At 44.3% G+C, this 20,606-nt stretch overlaps 1 protein-coding gene across 1 annotated transcript; it reads right to left on the bottom strand.

Annotated features, from left to right (window-relative positions):
• Positions 1-17,650: 17,650 nt before the first annotated feature.
• On the bottom strand, positions 17,651-20,042 carry TWIST1 (twist family bHLH transcription factor 1). The gene is made up of 2 exons (XM_007069518.4): positions 19,110-20,042; positions 17,651-18,321 (listed from the first exon to the last, which is right to left on the bottom strand). The coding sequence occupies exon 1, from the start codon at positions 19,711-19,713 to the stop codon at positions 19,153-19,155; it is 561 nt and encodes a 186-aa protein (XP_007069580.2). The 5' UTR covers positions 19,714-20,042; the 3' UTR covers positions 17,651-18,321; positions 19,110-19,152.
• Between the last annotated feature and the right edge of the window lie 564 nt (positions 20,043-20,606).

The following is a 20,606-nucleotide window of genomic DNA, read 5'->3' as shown; positions in this document are numbered from 1 at the left end:
CCTATCACCTATTTAGCATAGAATGAGGCCGGTGTGTACTTGAATCCTCATGTGAGTCTTGATTGCATTGCAGAATATGATCAAAAGGCTCCAGCTGAACGTGCATGATTGTGTTGCTTGCTGCACTCAATGGCAATTTATTTAAACATGATACTCTGCAGGAGAACTCGGGCAACGTAAAGGCACAACAGGCTGTTTATCATTTCCATGCGAGGTATTTAGGATTTTTGCTTCTCAAAAGCTTTAAAAAAAAAAAAAAAAAAAACCCCTCACAGGATACTGCTAGTGGGAGGAGTTAAAATCCTGATATGTTCATAAGGCCTTTTGTCTGTGTACAGCACAAGTTAGACCCCAGAGATTCAACAGCTCGGTGGCTTCTCTGTAGCAGAGATCAACTTTCCACACTGAGGAGGAGCAGAGGTAACATTATCAGTGGCCTAATGTATTATAGAAGATAACGCATCTGGGGGTAGAACATGCTGTAATTTTAAATATTCAGTATTGATTACATACCTTACTAGCCCTCCCGCTCCACTCATTTCGGGAACGAAATATCCATCATTAGCACTAGGGCATTATAAAATTCTACTGAGCTGGCCCAAGCCTGCTCCCACCGAAGGGAATTTTGCCATTGACCTTACTGGAAGCAGGATTGGGAGCATACAGGTGCCTTTTGGATAACCCTGTTTGAGAGGATGAAACCTGTGTAAAAGACTAGTGGGGTTCAATCTTTTTCATAACAGAACCCCTTCAAACCACCTTTCTACCTAGCTAGTCTACCCAGGATTTCTCTCCCATTTAGCAACATGGGAAAGGGAGGGTGAGCAACTTGTGAGCCCTGTTCATGACCCCATGTTGAGAACCCCTGTAGCAGGCCACTCTGAATTGCACTCTAAATGTTCGGGACGATCTGGTGCTTTCAGGCATGGCCTTGAACAAGGGTTGGTGTGTAAGCTGCATGACCCCAGAAGTAGACCAAGAGATTGTAGTTCTCAGACACTCCCCTCTGGCACAATTCTTCCCTTTGCACCTTGAAAGGGTGCAACTTAGTCCCCGCTTTCTTCCTCCCCAGCTACTCTGGCCAGTGAGTTGGGGGGAGAACAAAAAGCAAAGCTCCACCCACCCACGGGCTCTCTCCATCCTGTCCCTACCCACTGGCTCATATGGCAGTGTATCCAGACAGCAGGAGCTGAGGACCAAGAGCCCAGTAGGACAAGCAAGGGAGGGGCTACTCAGCTAAGTAAGATGAGCACCAGTCTAGCTTTCCTTCCCAAAGCTGCCCCCAGGGCAGAGCAGTTCCATGCCACTTCTTACATGAGCTTTGCCTAATGGCTCAGTCTAGCAAATCACAAATGCAATAAGAGACTAACTAACAATCAACCAGAATCCGGCCATTTGTTGTCATTTTGATGGGCTAATGATGTAGATTAGGGTGTAGGAAATGCAGCTGTCCTGGAAAAGCAAAGCAGGTGACAAGCCACAGAGGGATCCGTCCTTCCCCTTTATCAATAACTGTCCTGTCAGTAAGCTAGAGACCCTTGTGTGAGAATTTTCTCAGGCATGGAAGGGTTGTAGAACATCCAAAATGCAGTGAAAGCAGCACAGGACAGAACAAGGCATGGGCAGACCATGTAGGGGGATTGCTGACTCCCTGGGTGCAATGAAGCAAAGCTCTCTGGGCATGAGCTGCAAATCTCTGAGTATCTCGCAGAGGTAGGATTTGGAATGGAAGCCTGTGAACCTGCAAATGGGCAGATCTGCTGGCCAAAACCAGGTTGCAGGCTAAGGATGCTAGTGCTGCTCGTAATGGAATTAACAGTGGCTTCAGGGAGTGCGTGCTTCACATTCTTACTCCAGAGTATACGTGGGTTATGAAGAGTAAATATTTATTTAACTTATCCTGTCGTGTTTAGGTGTTGCAGAAGATACAGGGTATGCTACACGACAACAGTCACTCACTGGCTTGAGACGCCAGCTGTACCTAGGCATGATGAGGTAAATTAAGGCTGGAGTATCTGAGCAGCGTTTCAGCTTTAACTCTCAATTTCCTGGCTTTTTGTGGGTTTTAGGCAGACCCTTAACGTTACTTTAATGTAGGGTTTTTTTTTTTTTTGTGGTTTAATATTTCTAAGGGCAGTAAATTATTTCCAGCATATGTAAAAAAGACAAATTTCTCCTGTGGTTAGTGACCACAAAGCAAAACAAGAAACAGAAATACTCGAGAGTGCGCTTCTCAAGAAAAGGTTATAGTGCTTTAAACCTCGACTTTGATGTTACACATAGGAAAGGAAAGTTCAGTATGGAGCTGATGGCTGATACCTTTATGAAGCATAGCTGCAAATAAACATTACCAAATACATCATCTCTGCCTGTCGGTGCAAAAGCTTTTTGTCTCCTGCTGCACATACATGCAAACAATCGGAGACACTGCTCTCCTCCCATACATACACACGATAAAAACGAGCTGCTGAGTAACAGATGTATCCTGACTAGTGAGGATAAGTCCTATTACTGTCAAGTGATGAAGAAAAGACAGAACTGAGAAGGCTCCTATTGCTGTTTGGTTCTACCGCTAATTAAATATCCGTATTTTGTCAGTCCCATGGAAGGGAAACAGAACAAGATTGATAATTGGTATTGCAATAGTGTTTTTACTAGAGCTGAGTGAATGGAGTTTTCAAAGAGCTAATTGATATTATTGGGTGAAACCTACTCCACCTGCAGAGAGCCAAACTCTATGTGGGTGAAGCCCGGGGAGTTGAAGAGGTGAAATCTATCTCCCCAACCAAGGACCAGCCTTCTGCAGCTGCTGTTTCAACCGCTGGGCTAAAATAATGACCTCAGCCCCTGTATGCCAACTGAACAAGTTATTGGACCTGTATAAATGTGGATCAATAGCTCCTCTTCCTACCTGCCCCCACCTACAACTGGTCTGTCAGCCTGTGCGGAACTAATGCATTCTCTTTCCATGCTGCATAGAGGGTGGGCAGATATCCCTGCTGCAATCACTGTCAGCAGACTGTCCACATATGCTGAAAATGGGGCTTTGTAGTAGTGGTAGAGAGAATCTTGTTTGGGCCCTCCACACCCTAGGTGAATTTCACCCATTGTGCATAAAGCCCAATAATTCACTTTGTTGGTGCCTTATTTGCAAACATTTGGGAGAAGGAGTGTTTGTTCACAAGACTGTTTTCAGGAAGCAAAAACAGCGGGGAAAACTAGCCCAGCTAAATCTGCATCAAGGTGTTTACACTGGGCTTGTTCTCATGGCCATTTTGAAAAGCTCCTTTTGTTATTCACATCATAGATTTGCTGAGCAATTAGAAACATTCACTGTTAATTTGTGACCAGAAAGAGAAGCTTCCTGTTTATAAAGCGTATATCATCGAATCACTGACTTCAAGGAGCTCCACTAGGCGTCAGAGTCCACCCACAGTGATCCAGAGGCAAGATCAGAGCTTAGTTTTTAATCCAAAATATGTCCGGGAAGCAATCTGGGAAACCACAGAACCGTGGGCTGGCTGAACTGTCTGGTGGACTGGGTTCAGGAGCAACGTTCAGCTTCCTCACTCCATGCAGGAATGAGTGAAGGAGCAGGAAGATATGGGCATGAAGAGGATGGTCACATTCATTGTTTTTTCATATTTCCTTACAGTGTATGACAATGAAGTAATACTGCAGGTTAGAAGAGTCTGCCTAACTTCATGGTCTCAAGGCAAGAGGAGGGACTACAATTGCTCTAAGACACACAAACAAAGAGTGCCTACATGCCTTTGAGCTTCTGGGCCATCTACATCTGCAAAGCAAAATTCACTTTAGGCCATGAGCCTGTGTGATGTCCAGCCTAAACAAGTTATACAAACACCACTTCCTTGAATTAGCAATGTTTTCCCAGGAGAAATGAATAAGTTAATTAGAAATATTAACAGTTCATTTTAAAATAATGACATGTGAGCTTGTTCCAATATTCCTAGCTGAAGCCGAACTCCCATAATTATTCTTTTACTTCTGTTGGAAAGAATGTAAAAAGGTCATCGTTCCCCCTGCCACCCCTCTGTTTGCAAGAATTATTCACTTTATGCTACAAGATCATTACTGTGACTGGAAGACATGTTATTACTGGCAAGGTGATGCACAAAAATCACTCCACCAGTCACATTCTACTTTGTGAATCTATTTTTTCCCTCTTGCATTGGAAACCTATTCTGACTTGCCAAAAGCCCTCAATAAATGCGAATTTTTGCCATTTCTTGTGGATCTTAATTCTTTTTCTAAAAAATAGAAGCAAGAAATTCTAAGGGCCAGATTCCAAGACCTCTGCCCATGTGGAATTATTATTTGTTTATTTAGTTGCATTACTGTAGCAAGTAGTAGCCTTAGTAATGGATCAGGCTCCCATCACGCTATATGCTGTACAAATACAGAACCAAAAGACAGTCCTAATACCTGACTCCATGAATAGCTCAACTGGCTTCAGTAGGCCTATTTATGGAGTGAGGTGCTACTCAATGTGAGTAAAGGGGTCACTGCAGGGTCCAGTAAGTATAACATGCTGCATGACTGGCTACATAAAATAACCAGAGAAACACCCCCCTACTGCCCTCTCGTACCTTATGTTATATTTTGCTTACAGCAAATACAGATAAAGGTAACATCAACACAGGCTGTTTGGTTCAGCTTGAACTAGATTTCATTTCAGTTTAGGAAAGGAGAAAGAATGAAACAAACCAGGAGTTTAGGAAGAAAATAAAAATATTTAATGTAACACAAGCATGCTATATAATAGAGGGGGGCATAAAGGGAAGTACTCAGAATGGCATAGTCATCTTCTGTTGTGAATCTTCATAATAGCTGAATGCTTTAAATTAGCTAAATATCTACAAATGGGTACATAACCCATAGGTTATAAAACCTATAGATTATGTTCCCACTGGTGTAGTATATATTGAGACAGAGAATAGTAAAATAATACCTTGCACTGACAGCATCTTCCGGCTGAGGACCTCAAAGCACTTTGCAAATATTAATGAATTAAGCCTTGCATCAGTCTTTGAGATTAATCAGTACTAATTAATCAGTATTGCCCCCAATAACTTGCTTGTGTTATGCAGGAAATCTATGGCAGAACTAGAGGGGGGAAAACATATCCCATGATTCCTAACTCTCTCCCTTAAGTACCAGATTAGCCTTTCTCTTTGTCCATACAATACATGATGCCATGGTACAGTATAAAGATTCTATTGGCATGAATCTGGGATGGCTGCATTACTCAGGCATGGTGAATCTATGCATGACTCGTGCAGGGCTTCACAATGGGCATCAATAAAACCTTTATATCATACCAGACCATCATGTATCCTTAATTCCACATGTTTGGAATAAAAACAATATTTTAGAGTGTTTTCAACACTGGGGGGGGGGTCTATTTTTCATATTCCTGGCAATTAAGGCAGCTCCTGTGAAGCCAGGCTGCCTTAATTACCATGAATCCAACTGTACAGGTCTCCAAGGAAGAGAAAGGTGATAGCTAATAAATGTTAGAAACCTCGACACAATAAATAAAATAACTTTTTTCATACATAATGTCACAATTTGTCCACTATTTCAGGACCTGCCAGGTTAGAAGCAAGTGCTGTATTCTACTGTAAAGCTGGAAACTGTGTTTTTCAGTGATATCAGACTATAAACCTGCCTTTGCTCCAGGCCTAATTATTTCCTGAACTGTACCTCACTCCATTGTTTTGGATTGGTTTTAGATGTCATCTTTGTGGGATTGGAGGGGGACAGTGAGGGAAAGCGTAATTCCAAATTTGTCTGGCAGTGTTTTGTTTTTCTTTTGCTTGTAGTGATGCCTATTTGAAGCTGCTCAGATATTTGGCATATTGAAAACAGCCCCAGTGTAGACAGATTATTGGGCAGAGTGCAGGTGAGACGATCAAAGAAACATGATTAAAAACAATTTGTCACACAGCTTTGCAATTTAACACATAGATGTCTCCACCACATGATGAAAGGGGAAAAGGGTTGTGTTGGTGCAAATTTATATGTTGTAACAGTTGTGATATTACTATTTCCCGCTTTACTTGCAGTCTATTAAAATACAGGAGTTAAAACAGTGACAGAAGTGATGTGTATGTAGTGTTATTCCTGCAAATTCTGGCATGTATAATCTGATTGCAATCTTAAATTTGAAAGAGTGACTCTTTAGAATTGAAATGGCTCTGAAGAATATGGCAGACCCAGGAGCCATATAAGAATTCACCGATGAAAATGTTGAGAAGGCCTTCTCAAACTATTTTATCTCAACCTCCTGCATTAAGCCAGAAGAACTTTACACAACTCTTTCCTTTATTCAACGCCTTGTCTTAGCTATGCCATAGTCACTCTCCAGGGGCCTGATCCAACACCCACAGAAGTCAGTGGAAGACTCCAACAGCCGTCAGATCCAGCCCTTGGAAAACAATCCCCTGCTTGACAATACCTTTGAAAAATCATTATGTTGAAACTATTTCTAAGTTTAAAATTTGGGCCTTCCTTTTTATTCCACTATGAAACGATTGTCTCCTAGTTCCACTTTCTTCCTAGGCCCACATACACAAAGCAGATAACTCATTTCAGACAGCAAGAATCTCACCCATGCAAATATTCTTTTCCTATTGACTATACTAATAAATGCTAAACACATGTTGTTCTCTGCACATAGATGTTCAGCATCCATTTATCATGAAGCTGCATGCAGGTAACCCCCATGGTCACTGATCTATCTTTAGTACTAGCTTTAGAGGCCCTGTCAGGATTAATTACAATTTCAGTGGCTTGTGTTGCCTTTTGGGGGGACAGGGTCTTGACCAGCAAATATGAAAGTATATTGTTGAGTTTCCTCCCAGTATCAATACTTACTATCACGGGTTTGGTCTTGTAAGTGCTCCCATATGTTTCAGAAATAATTAAATTGTTATTGACATTTTGGCCTACCTCCTAAAGATGAATATCCTTCAGCTGCTAAACATTCGATAGGTTTGAAGTTTAGGGGAGTTTCTTTTAATTTTCTTGAAAATATACATGCAGCAGGACAAAAGTGATCCAAGCCATTTGATCTGGTTGGCAAACATGGGGATGGGGGTGGGGAGAAGCAGCCTTTTTCTTTAAGGCCAGACACCATTTTTAGTTACATTTACTTGGCTTTTGTCCTGTGATTAAGGTTTTTACACTAAGGAGCTGTTAGCCGCAAACCAGTAAAAGCTGACTCAGTCCCGCAATCATCCTCCAGGTGAAAAAACAGGTCCATCTGCATACTAGAGAAAAATTAAATCTATATAGAGTGTTTTTCCCCCTCTCCCAACTAACCTGTTCTCTACCTTCTACCCAGTAAAACTTTATCTGTGAATCTGTAGATAAACTAAGAGCAGGTAAACTGACATGGGCTACATTACACGGGCTTGTAATATAGGTTTGGAACGCTATAATCAAATGTAGTTGTATCTATCTAGGGGCCTGGACAGCTATCTTTTGTAGCATTAAGCTTTGTAATAATTTGATGATACCAGCGTGAGACGTTAGATCATCTGGTAACCTTTTTATTTAATCCCATTAGCAAAATCTCCATTGACTTCAATGGGGGAAGGCTCAGGCCCCAGAACTTCCATTACAAATACTGACAGGTTTCAGAGTAGCAGCCGTGTTAGTCTGTATTTGCAAAAAGAAAAGGAGTACTTGTGGCACCTTAGAGACTAATCAATTTATTTGAGCATAAGCTTTCATGAGCTACAGCTCTGATGAAGTGAGCTGTAGCTCACGAAAGCTTACGCTCAAATAAATTGGTTAGTCTCTAAGGTGCCACAAGTACTCCTTTTCTTATTACAAATCCTAACTGTCAGTGTCTGTATATTGCTATTACTGTCCTCCTGGGCTATTCTTCTCAACACTCAGGGCTCCTTGTTGTCTCTGATCTATTCAGGGTTGGTAGTATGCATAACATTTCAGACGGAAGAATTTCTTCCTCTTTGAGAGAAGTCAAGGAGTGGGTGGCAACTGTCTTCTCCCACCTTTTCACCGCTACAAGAAATCCGATGCAGCTTCCAAATATTGAGCCAGATTCTGATGTCCTTTACTCTTAGTGAGTTTTTTTCCCTTGCTTCACTCCCATTGATATCAATGGGAATTTGGGCTGAACAAGGAATGCAGCTGCTGCTCATTGTCTTTGTGAAGTGCATTAGAGCAGGACTGCTGCAGTGTTTTACTGTGGATGTTCATCTGACCCATTTCACTGCAATTGGACAAACCTATTAAACTAGTGGGTCATCAGTAATTCAACCACAATCGATTTCTCCTGGGATTCCAGTGCAGTACTAGCTTTCCTACATGCCTCATGTTGCCTGGTGCCTTCTGAATGCATGTGGGTCCCCTTCAGCTCCTTTGCCCAGGTTGACACTGACTAGATTGCCTCAGGGATTGCTGGGCAGAGAATGCCTGGGTTTGCCTCGCTTGGGAGCTCCTGTGGTAATGGGATCATGGGGTTCGAATTCTTTAAAGTAGACAACTCATAAATGCACAACCAGGCCCCAGAGAGGGCTGTGAACTGCCCAGAACAAAGTGTTAGGGAAAGTCACCCTATGCGAGAAGGGGCCGTCCTCTTTCATGGCTCCATGAGGACAGGTTCAGTTCTGTGGGTGTTAACCGAAGAGACACCAACCAAGCACGTGCATGTTTGGAAGACACTATTAGGACCACTCTTGCTAGTGATCTGTTGCAGAGCTGGTGCCCCTCCTGTTAACCCAGCCCAGCTACTGAAGGAGCAGCCACCACTCGCCCTGGCTATTGGAAACAGGTTTTCACACAAACACACACACACACACCCGCCCCCGATTCCTGCAAGGTAAGAGGTTTGGCATCTGGAGGTGTCAGGAAGGAGCCTTTAGCCATAAATCACCCTGAGAAGCATTCAAGTCAGACAAACGCCTTGAGACCCCTAAGAGGTTCACCTCCAAATGCCTAGATCAAAGAGCATCCCCTCCAGCCATAAACACCTATTATATGCAAAGGCCGACTTACCGAGAGGGTGCATGGAATAAAGAGGGGGAGGGAGGTTGATACAGACTAATAGGGCTACCCCTCTGAAACCTACAGCCGCAGAACCCCACAGCTAGGAAACGCCACGAGCCGGCGAACGCCCAGAACAGACCTTGCAGCGAACTTGCCTTCGCCTTGCAGGGACCTTGGTGGTAAGAAGGTGCTGCGCGTTTACTCAGCAGAGGTATACGCTTCGCCCTCGGCCACCTCCCACCCTATGCTCAGATTCGAGCTGGGCGAGGAGACCACCCTGACGGTCAGAGGAGCCACGTTTTAAAGATGCCTTAGATTTCCACCCCTCCGGGAGAATCAAAAAGCCCTGGGGCAGAACAAGCCTTCCATGGGGCAAGAGAAAATTATTCTATGTTGTGTGCGTTGGGGGGTGGCGGGGGGGCTGTCAACAAAGCTGACAAAGCTGCTTCAGCACAGGGGTTTACACATGTTCAATGTAATCCAAATACATGGCCCTATTCTCCTGAGAAAGAATTATATCAGATATTTCAGGGCGCAGGTATTAATTCTAAGGGACCAGGGAATTAGGTTTCTGCGTATTTTCTTCCTTGGCTATCAGTATTGTTATCTTCTATCCAAAAGCCAACAGTGCCAGTTTTAGGTTCTTTCTTTCTTTCTTTCTTTCTTTCTTTCTTTCTTTCTTTCTTTCTTTCTTTCCCACAAAACTTCCTTGTGCACAGGGTCTTATTATCACTAGTGATCAGGAAGGTTTCCCATTCTTGCTGCTGTTTTTTAAACAAACAAACACAACAAAAACCAGCGCCATAAATCCACTCTCGAAATGAGAAGCATTGAGGGCAGTGTAAGTTAAAGACGCAGTGTCCAAAAGGCGCAGACCAAAGCCTGATCCCGGGTCCTAATCACACAGACAAAATGCCTCTTTCCAATCCATTTCTTCTGGTGATTTATGCAGCCCTTTGATCAGAAAAGAGTTTTAATTGTCTTAACCGCAGGAGCAGACATATGCTTCATAAAAACCAAACCTAACCCTCTTTCCCACGTCCCCCTTTAATTCCCCTCCCATTGAAGCCTGATTAGATTTTATTAATGCCCCATATTCTTAAAATCATCTTTCAGAGTAACTCTAGACATTGATTGCCAGGTTTAAAAAAATGCCCTCTCGGTCTAAAGTGCCCCTTTCAGCCACAGAGCTAACTCCCACACTGCGCCAAGATGAGCTCAAGGTGCAGCCCCTTGGAAATGAAAAATGAGTCTAGTAATGAAGAGGGAACACGAGGCCTCAGAGGAGGATTTCTGATGGGAACGAAATGAGGGAATGATCAGAGAAACGCACCGTTACACGCATTCCAAGGAGCGGAATATTTATAGAGAGGAAGAGGGCAAACCAAATACGTATTTTATCATAATTTGGGGGCTGGGAAGAAAGTGGAGTTGCCGAAGCAGGCATTGTCAGGTATTAATAGGACAATTTTCATTAAAACCATATCCTTGAACAAAGGATTTTCTTTCATGTTTTCTCTTTATTACTCTGACAGGTCTCCTAAAATCAGGGATTTTCCAAATCAAAGGCACAAAAGTTGTCTTATTTTTGTGGCTCCCCCTAATCCAACGGCCCCCTCCCCCAGCTTTTACTGTCATTATGCCCGATACAGATTCCTGTTTAAATTCTTGGTTCAAGCCGGAGGACATTTAATAGCTGACTGGATTAAATATTGCAGACTCCAGCTTCGATTCTCTTTGAAAGTACAGGTCGAGCACTATGCCTAAATTCGTTGGATGAAAACTGATCTATGATATATGTTTTAAGTTTAGATCTGAAGGGGGTGGGGAAAGTCTCTGTTTTGGATCTGGTTTATATTGGTGTAAAAAAATTAAAGTTGAAAGGTGCTCCAAGATGCATGAAAACAGAAAGAAAGAAAGAAAGAAAGAAAGAAAGAAAGAAAGAAAGAAAGAAAGAAAGAGCCAACACAACCGCAAAATTAAATAATTAACCATGTAACTATCCACGTGGGAAAAGGATATATTTTCCATCGACAGAAATTAAATTTGAAGCACATCAACACATATTGAAAGTGCTGAGGTTCCATGGAAGAATTAGCCGCCTGTTTGAAATTAACACTAATTTAGCTCCTACATCAACAACCCCTTTATAGACAGCACATCACTCTGTCACTAAACGTGTTTGATAGCTCCAGGGTCCAAGAGAGAGAAAGAGGGAGAGTGCACGGTACATACGCACGAAGAAAGATCTTAGTTCTTTGTCAAATTGAAAGGCAAAAGAAAAAAAGCTTCTCGGCCATATTTTTGTCAAGTATATAATGTATTGTAAGGAAAGTTGGCTTTCGCGGAAAGGAGTAGTGTCACTGCATAATTGAAGTGCATCATTTATATTATGAGGTGGATAACAGGGAAGAAAGACCCCAGAGTTAATCTTTTGTTTTCAAAATCTTGTATGTGCGTTCGCTTAAAACTTTTTACGAGATCATGTGAGAGGGACTCAAAGGCAATAAATCTAGATTAAGAATCCCGAGGGATTTTTAGACTGATGCTATAGACTATAAACAGTGCATAGCAAAGCAGACTATTCATCTGGTATTATACATACCTAAATTGTCATCCCTAAAGCTAATGTGATCAATTACTTTTTTTTTTTATCGTTCAAAAGACACAGTAAATCTGGGCGCATTTATGACTACCTCTGTAGACTCCCGATGTCGAAGTTCAACCAAAGAACTATTTAATAGAGACACTCATTATACAGAGCGTCTGTCCCCAAATACAGAAGACAGAAGATAGACTCGCTCTGGATACTCGCCTGAGTATATGAATATATGTGCAGAAATAAATAAGGAGTATGGACAGTTCGTTGCCATTTTCTGCAACTCGCCAAAAGGATAAGCCGTGGCTGTACCAGACCTATGGAAGACACACACATCTAGGGAATGATTCCTTTCCTGGGCTGGAATTGATATTGACGCCTCGTTTAGGCTTTGCAGGTTGTTAGCTTTTTAAAGCGACAACTGAAAAACTGCGGTTTCCCCCCATCTATAAGATGTAATAAGCCCTGTGAAATTACACGGACAGTGCCTGTTTAACAGGACTTTCTCCTTTACACTAAAATAGACCTGGATTTTTTAACGTTAGAATTCTGCCTAGAACGAAGGATTTGTGCATTTGTCCTTTAACTTCTTTCAAGTGACAAAGAAAGATAGTGCCCTGCTGAAGTGTCAGCCTTTGGGCAGCTTTTGACTTCCTGCATAGTCGTGGCGTTACTTCTTTTGTCCCAGACCTGCCGTTCACTCACGCCAGATATTCATCTGCTCCTGGCAAGCAGATCGCAGGCAGTGGCAGCCAGGCGAAACGCGCGACAGAATGGGCAGAGCTCCGCAGCCTGGAAGTAGCATACCAGCCTGTCTTCCCTTCCAGCCCGGAGTCTCCTCCCTGGAGTTTGAAATTTAGGCTCTGTCCGGAGAGGCATTCCTCCACTCTTCTTATCAGCCGCTACCCACCTTCGAAACAAAAATTGATTAGTCTCAGCTTTTTCCCAACCGAGATCCGATACTTTTCTCAGGATCAAACGATTCTGAAAGGGGCTTGGGGGGGGGGGGGGGGGAAGTGGGAGAGAAAATAACACACACACAACCAAACCCCAAACCCCAACAACAACAAAGAGGGAAGGTGGAGTTTAAAAGACTCCTAATCTTCAGACAGAGGGCCCCTGGATCACACATGGGCGTCCTCCATTCCGCAAACAAACAAAAATTAATGTTTAAATAAAGCCCATTTATAAAGGGGGAAAAAGGCAAGACTGATTTATGCTCGATTTTCCTTCCGTGTAGTTAGAAGGCGTGGCTCCATTTGCGAGTTGTACATCTGTTCCCTTCACGTGACGTTTTCCTAAAAGCTCCAACATCTGGTCAAAATAAACCTCTTTCAGGTACCTGCTTAACTTTTCACATGTCAAAAGCCCTCCACCTCTGAAGCTCCCCTTTCCCCCACGGCTGCTTTGTGCGCTGCTTTCGCCCGATGCTTTGTTTCTTTCCTCACAGTGCAAAAAATAAAATAAAATACAAAAATAAAATAAAATAAAATAAAATAAAATAAATCCTAGCCCTAAAATATTAAAGTGCCAATACTTTCGCTCCCCCCCCCCGCTTTGACCCCCAACAATTCCAACTTTTGCTTGGATTACCAAAGGTAACATCTCACACCATCCCAGTGCAATCCTCGTACGTTGGTTTCTGCTCCGGACCAAATAACGGAATTCGAAACAAAACACACCCCTGCAATTCTGGCGTATGCTAATATCTTCCCTGCGCTCTTCCTTATAGGAAACACTCCGCAGGCCAGGTGTTGATAGCTTAATCGGCTAAATCCGAAAGCGAGACACTTTTATTCTGTTATTAATGATAATGTTTTCGACTTGTTTTGCAACGAGATGGTTTGGGAATGAAACTCAACCCCAGTCTCTTGTAGGTGTTCTCAGAGAGCGCGAGTTCAACTGATTCAGTTCCTTTAAGTTTCAGATCACATTATAAAAGTCATTACCGACGTGTTGGTTACTATATACGACAAAGCGATGGAAATAAAAACGGTATAATCCTAGCAAGGAGGGCATTAGACACAGGCAGGGCAGGGTCTCACTGCAGTTTTCCCACTGGGCTGTTCCAAACTATTTTACTATTTCTTTTGGGGTTTTAAAACGTGTGTTACTATTTGTAGCTCTTTATTATTCCTACTTTGTAAACGTGTGCAAAGTCTTCCAGGATTCTTATCACTTGGCCCTTTTAAAGGGTAGACTTTTAAAAACAGGGCAAGGGGGGAATTTGTGCAAGTGATTTTAACCTGCTCCACCTTCAAGTGACCTGCCAAATGCTCTTTCTTATTTTATAGACATCTGGGAATTCCATACATGCCTTAAACTCCAATTACACACCTTCTTCAAAGGACACGTGCTTTGATTTGCTAAGAACATTAAGCGGACTGAAGTCTAAAGAAACTGGTGCAGAAGTTAATGTAAAATGCACCCTGTGCAATGTTTACTGCGGGCAGATTGTGTGTTATTCAGCAAATAAAACAAGTTCTGGCTCGAGCTAAATGTGTGCGCCTTCTTTGCTCTTAGCCACATGCATCCCATGGCAGTTGATTCGGATCATTTCCCCCCGACTTCCAAAAGATACTAATTTATGGCAAAGCCCGCTTTTCACAAGGGGTCTGCTCCCAGCTTGCAGGGATGCAGGTGAAGTGACTGATCGTGTGAACAAGGGCACACAGGACTCTGGAGAATGGCCCCAAAGTCGCTTCCGCCTCCGTTTCCTTACATTTCTCTTTCGATACATTCTGAGGGTTCAGGGACCGATCCTGCTCCCCGTAGACGCTCTTTGACGGCAAAGGGACCAGGATCCTTCCCCATCTTTTACAATCTTTTATCCTGTATCTACTGGTCTCTTCTTTTAACGAGAGCTGTCGCAGCTACAGCATCGGTTGCTAACTGCGGTTCCCATGTGGGAGGGATCGGCACTGTATTTACCCGCCAGGTCCTCCCTATCCACACGCAGGGGCAATGCTGTTTACCCACACCGCAGGTGAACCCCTTTTCTCTACTGAATTTTGTTTGGATTTCCGTCACATTTGTTCCCCACACGTTTGTTTGTTTTTCTTAAAATTACAGATGCAGGGAAAACCGCCTGACATCATGAGAGCGGGACAAACGCTCACTTTGAAGGATTCCTGGGCAGGACTTCAAGTGAAATCATATGCCTGAGAAGAATTTGATACTGGACTAGAGAAAATCGCTAGTTCTGAGCTTGCCAAACCGTGGAATGTGCAAAATGTTTAACTCTCTTGCACAAGGCCGAGGGTAGCGTCCTAAGAATCTCCATGGAACCTCAAAATTGCAAAGCCGTGAGGTTGTTGCGTGGGGCAGAGAGATACAAGCTATACATCTGGGCCCGAATCCTGGAACCTTTACTCGCTCTATTAGCCTACAGGCGTGAGTAAAAGCTCCAGGATCCGGCCCCTTGTTCCCTGGCTTTCCTTGTAACAGGCATTGGGTTTGTTAGCCTGCACAACTGTCCATGGATTGCCAACAGAACACGTTTAGTCTGTTCATAGCTAGTGTAACAAAACACGGGAACATTCTGCATGGGAACCTCATCTATGCTACATTTTGTTCTGGAAATAAACTGTCCAGCTTTGTGCCTTGCAAAAAGAATCAATCAGAAATCAAAACTTTCAAAGACAGAGTCAGTTTTTGATTGCAGCAGTGCTTAACATTCCCAGAAGAGGAATTCATGTTTTTCTTCAATAAGGCTGAATCTGAGTTAATAGCTCTTGACTCAAGTGTAGGGGGCCACACAGTAACAAAGTACCCGGGAAAGGTCACGTTTGTAGTTTTAAATCAGGATCATCTCCTGTTATTTTTTAAAAAATAAAGATAACGATTGATACTAGACAAATAAAACAGACCCCTTTTGTAATGGGAACAATAAAAATATTGGGTATATGGTATTTGCCACCTTTTTATAGTGATCACTGCAAAATACAGATTAAATTTCCTCCTAGGCAAGGTACAAGGCAAGTAAGGATAGTATATGCAGTAATTAAAAATGTTGGAAGTGACTTGATCCCCCGCCCCCCCTCAGCTTATTGTAAGTTGCTGGAAAGAGTTGATGTAGATTGGGCCAAATTCTGCATTCACTTATGATGGTGTCAATCAGGACAAACGACATCCAACTCAGCTGATTTAGTCTGGATTTTTCACCAGTAAAATGGGAGCAGAATTTGCTCTTCCCCCCTCCTCCCCCATGTTATTATCCACTGGTCTGCTTTTTTATATTTAGTAATATAATAATCTGTTCGGTAAATTCCCCTTTCCTTCAGAATTACCCAGCAGTTAGTTACCTATTTCTCTCTTTTGCAAATTTAGGACAAATTATTCTTTAGCATTTGTCATGATACTGAACACATTTTCTGGTGAGCCTTCCCCTCTCTAAGAGAAAACCAGCAAAAGGTACAAGACATTCCTCTTTTCACCATCTCTTTACGTAAGCAAAGGTAGCAGAGATAAGCATTACCTTCTCCTTGATGGTGGGCTCTCATCATTGCTGGAGCTTTTCAAGAAATCTGAATATCAAGCGATCAGACCTTGATGGAGAGAGTCAGAAATCCACTTGGTAGGACCACCAAAAATAGCGAATCCCTCTCTAGCACACACACACAAATTTCACCCTTCTGTCCGATGCTTAGTGCTGGGACCACCACAACCCAAATCCAATTTTCAAAGTCCTCGCTAATCCTTTAATATAAACAAACGCTGCAGGCTTTCTACTGTAAACATTGCGCACTGGTCTAAAATATGCACGATATTAAATTCATAATACTGTTATGTCAGCAATATATGGTAATATGTGGATATGGAAACAAAAACAGTCAGGCAATAAAGTAAACTCAACCTGGGCTAAGCAAACATGACTTGTTTTGAGTAAACACACCATCTTATTTACCCTAGACATTGACTGAATCTGTTCAGCAAAAGGAACTTATAGTTTGCAACCCACACGCCTTTTGTGAGTTACTACAATTTGATTTAGAGTCTTATTTAGGAGCTAAGCAGTGACCGCCCACTTTCCTGTTAGTATTAGCATATTGATCACAACCTGTAATTTACAAAATAAAATAAACGAAGCATTGTTTGTCAGTTTTGTGGTTTGCTTGAAATAAAAACAACAGCTATAGCTAGCTGTATATATTAATCGGTGGAATACAATACGAATACAATGGTACCGATGACTATACTAGAGAGACTGGCTATTTTTAGTATTTTAAATAGCTGCCCCTTCCACAATTACTTTGATCATTGAAGCCAGAAGATATTTACAATTGTAGTTTTACCCTACATTAGATTTTAAACCATAAAAGCGGAGAAAAATAGAGACAAAAATGCTTCCTAAATGGCGAAGCCCTCCTGTTTATAGTTAGAAAAGGAAACCAGCGTGAGGTTATTGTATCCCACCCCCTTTTACAACCAAAAATAAGGCTTGTAAGCCTTGCAATTCAAATATTAAAACAACACCTTCTTCATAAAACCCAAATATCCATTTGGTTTCTTACTCCAGCCTCTCTTTGCCTTAGCCTTGTCTGTTTATAGGCCTCTTTAAAACGGATGCGCTCTCTGTCCTCGACTCTTTTTTAGCTAAATCAATATAATTTGCTGTGCACAGAGCGATGGGAGGGGGCATATGCCATCTTTCTGGCTTACATGTCGGAGGCAAATGGTCTGGAAAAAGAATGCCATTACTTTAGATCGGTGGCTAAAACAATTCCGTTCTTCACTTATTGTAACATTATTTGGAGTTCTGATTAAAATAAAGAGACACAGAGAATTTCCGACCCCAAAGTCCAATGAGCACTAAAGTAGAATAATAAAGCTGTCTCTATAAATAACTTGCCGGTGTCTGCCAGTAGCTAGTTTATTTGCGTTTTTCGCCCCGTTTGTTTATATTAGTGCCCCCTCTCTCTTGGGTGTCTTTACAGCTCTACAAGCAGGTATTTATCTCCGGCTTCAACCCAGCGTTTTCATATAGACCAAACTTTAAGGTTCTTAAAATTTCAATCATATTTATTTATTGCAGAAAAATAATATACAATGATATTTACAAAACAACCATAAAAATATGAATGCATTTAGACACCGGATCTATTTGCATTTTAACATGGGTCATCAATAAATAAATAAAATGTTTATTTTTTTTCTCAGAGGAAAAAATAATAATAAAAAAGTAGGAACCGGGTAGGTTTGTGTATAACAGTTTGAGCCCAGTTTGTTTTCCCCCTAAAAAGTGTTCGTCTCTAACGTTTGTTTTGTTTTTCATTATGACCATTCAAGAACGGCGAAAGTCCACAATAATGTATTTTCCTTTTCTCAATGGATCATAGGCCCGACCTCTTGGGAATGCATGCATGCAAAAAAAAAAATTAAATTCCAACATTCTTCGTCAAAATTAAAAAAAAAAAAACCAAACCACTGTTCAGACTTCTATCAGAATGCAGAGAGGTGTGGATTGTGCAGATGCCTATCTGGGTGGTCACTGTCCAAGCACCCTTGCCTCTTTCTTTCTTTAAGTGCTCCCCACGCCCTGCTTTGAATTTGGTTATAGCTCTTCTAATTTCCAAGAAAATCCTTGGCATATTTTTTTTTTATTATTTTTTTAAAAAAATGGTATCCAACTTCAGAGTCTCTAGACTGTCCATTTTCTCCTTCTTTGGAAACAATGTCATCTGCAAAAACCCAGAGAGGGGGAGGAAAGGTTTGTTACTGATTCTTTTTATTAAAAAAAATGTATGCAGAAGGGGAAAGAGAGCGAGCGAGCTGTGCTGTTTTGCATGCGACACAACTGCCCGTGATCCACCACGCAAAACAATCAGGAGGAATTAAAGCACCCGGCGGTGGGGGTGGGGTAGGGGGGACCATAGCAGGGGGGAAAGGAATTGGGAAACGCACACTGGGAAGTGTACCAGAGACACCGATTCCTCTGTTTAAAAAGCGAATTTACAATGAAGGTTTGGTGGACTAATAATCTCTCTCTCTCTCTCTCTCTCTCTCTCTCTCTCTCACACACACACACACACACACACACACAGAGCAAGGACAGGAAACCATCCGAACCCCCACCTTCGCTCATGCAACGTTGGCCGAAGCGACCGCGTCCCCCCCCTCCCCGCCCCGCGCACGGGAAGCCGTCTGTATGTTACACCCGCCCACGCGTTGCAAATGTACCGAGTGGTTCTGGTGCCCGGCTCGAGCCCTCTCCCAGGGACCTGGCCCGGGGGCGCTTGGCTGGGCACCGGCTGAACAGCAGGCCCCTTCCAGACGTCTCCCGCTGGGCACCCAGCAAGCGGAGCCCTCTCCGCTCACTAGCGTTGGGCTCCCTCGGTGCAGGCCCAAGCCCTGATATTTCCCAGCTCTGCCCCACGGCTCCATCCCCCCACGCTCTCCGCCCCCCCCCCAACCTCCCAGCCCCACGCGCGCAGGGATGGGCTCGCCCCCGTGCCGCGTCCTCCCTTACCTAGGTCTCCTTCCCTGGGGGTGCGGGTGGGGGCCCCTCCCTGCTAGTGGGATGCGGACATGGACCAGGCGCCCTCCATCCTCCACACGGAGAAGGCGTAGCTGAGCCGCTCGTGGGCCACATAGCTGCAGCTGGCCATCTTGGAGTCCAGCTCGTCGCTCTGTAAGACCTGGTAGAGGAAGTCGATGTACCTGGCCGCCAGCTTGAGGGTCTGGATCTTGCTGAGCTTGTCCGAGGGCAGGGTGGGGATGATCTTCCGCAGGGCGGCGAAGGCTTCGTTCAGGGACTGGGTGCGCTGGCGCTCCCGCACGTTGGCCATGACCCGCTGGGTCTGCAGCTCCTCGTAGGACTGGGGGCTGCCGCCGCCGCTGCTGCTGCCGCCGCCTCCCCCGGCGCCGGACTTCTTGCCTCGCTTGCCTTGGGCCGGGCTGCACGGCTCGTCCCCGGCTCCGACGGCCGCTCCTGTGCTGCGCCGGCTGGATCTCCGCTTGCGCCCCCCTCGCTTGCCGCTGGGCTGCTGCTGCCGGTCGGGCTCCTCTTCGCTGTTGCTCAGGCTGTCGTCGGCCGGGGAGACTGGAGAGCTCGATTCGTCCTGCTGCATCATCTCTGGGGGGGACACACGACGCGGGCCCGGAGGGGGGCAGGGAGAAGAGGGGGGCACCTAACCCGCCAGCTCCCCCTGGATCGCGGCTTGCGGGCCTGCGAGGAGGAGGAGGAGAGGGAGGAGGACCTCAGTTCGGGGGGTGGGGGGATGGCATCAGGATCCAAGAGAAAAAAAAACCCCACCACAACCCACCCCTCCCGATCCCTCCTTGGAGCCCCTTCGAGGTGTCTGGGATTGGGAGAAAGTTGCAGACTTGGAGGCTCTTATAGCTCCTGCTGGCGGAAAGTTTGGGGCAGCGGCGGTGTCATCGGCCTGACGTGGAGAGGAGGGACTTTGCTGAGCTTTATAGGGACGTTTCCGCTCCCCCCCTCCCCCAATTATGTTTCCAAACCATTCACAAGAGATCTACCCCCCTCCCTCGTCCATCCCTCCCGCTCGGGCTCTTCCCGTTTACACGACCGCTTTGGGGGGCGGGGGGGGGGCTTTGCCACTGCGCCCTGAGCCCCGTTAATAATTGGGAGCACGGCCCTTATGGTTCGGGCTGCACAGGGCGGGTCGTCCCAGCAGCAGCAGCACGAGCAGCTGGGGCAGTCTGCCCCTCTCCCAAGTTCCCCGTGCGATGGGCAACGGCTTGCAGAACTAAGGGAGGGAGAAGAAATTAACAAGAAGACGCAGTGTGTGGTGCTAGCACACACACCGCTCGCTCCCATCACCTCTGGTGCATGGGCTGCATTTCCGGGGGAGCCAAGGGTTTCTTGGGCGGTCTGTCCTATTGGGGTGATGTAATCTGCAAGGGGGAAGCCTTCTTCTATGTAAATATGGAGAAATGCTGATATTAGCTCATTTCACGCATATCCTGGAGTTCTTCTTCTGCTTTGGAAACCCCCCACCCC

Source organism: Chelonia mydas, chromosome 2, assembly GCF_015237465.2.
Source record: "Chelonia mydas isolate rCheMyd1 chromosome 2, rCheMyd1.pri.v2, whole genome shotgun sequence".
NCBI classification, from domain to species: domain Eukaryota; kingdom Metazoa; phylum Chordata; order Testudines; family Cheloniidae; genus Chelonia; species Chelonia mydas.
This window is presented reverse-complemented; position numbering and strand designations above follow the sequence as displayed.

Coding starts and splice junctions, on each gene's coding strand:
- TWIST1 (XM_007069518.4), bottom strand. CDS start 19,713: ATGATGCAGCAGGACGAATCGAGCTCTCCAGTCTCCCCGGCCGACGAC.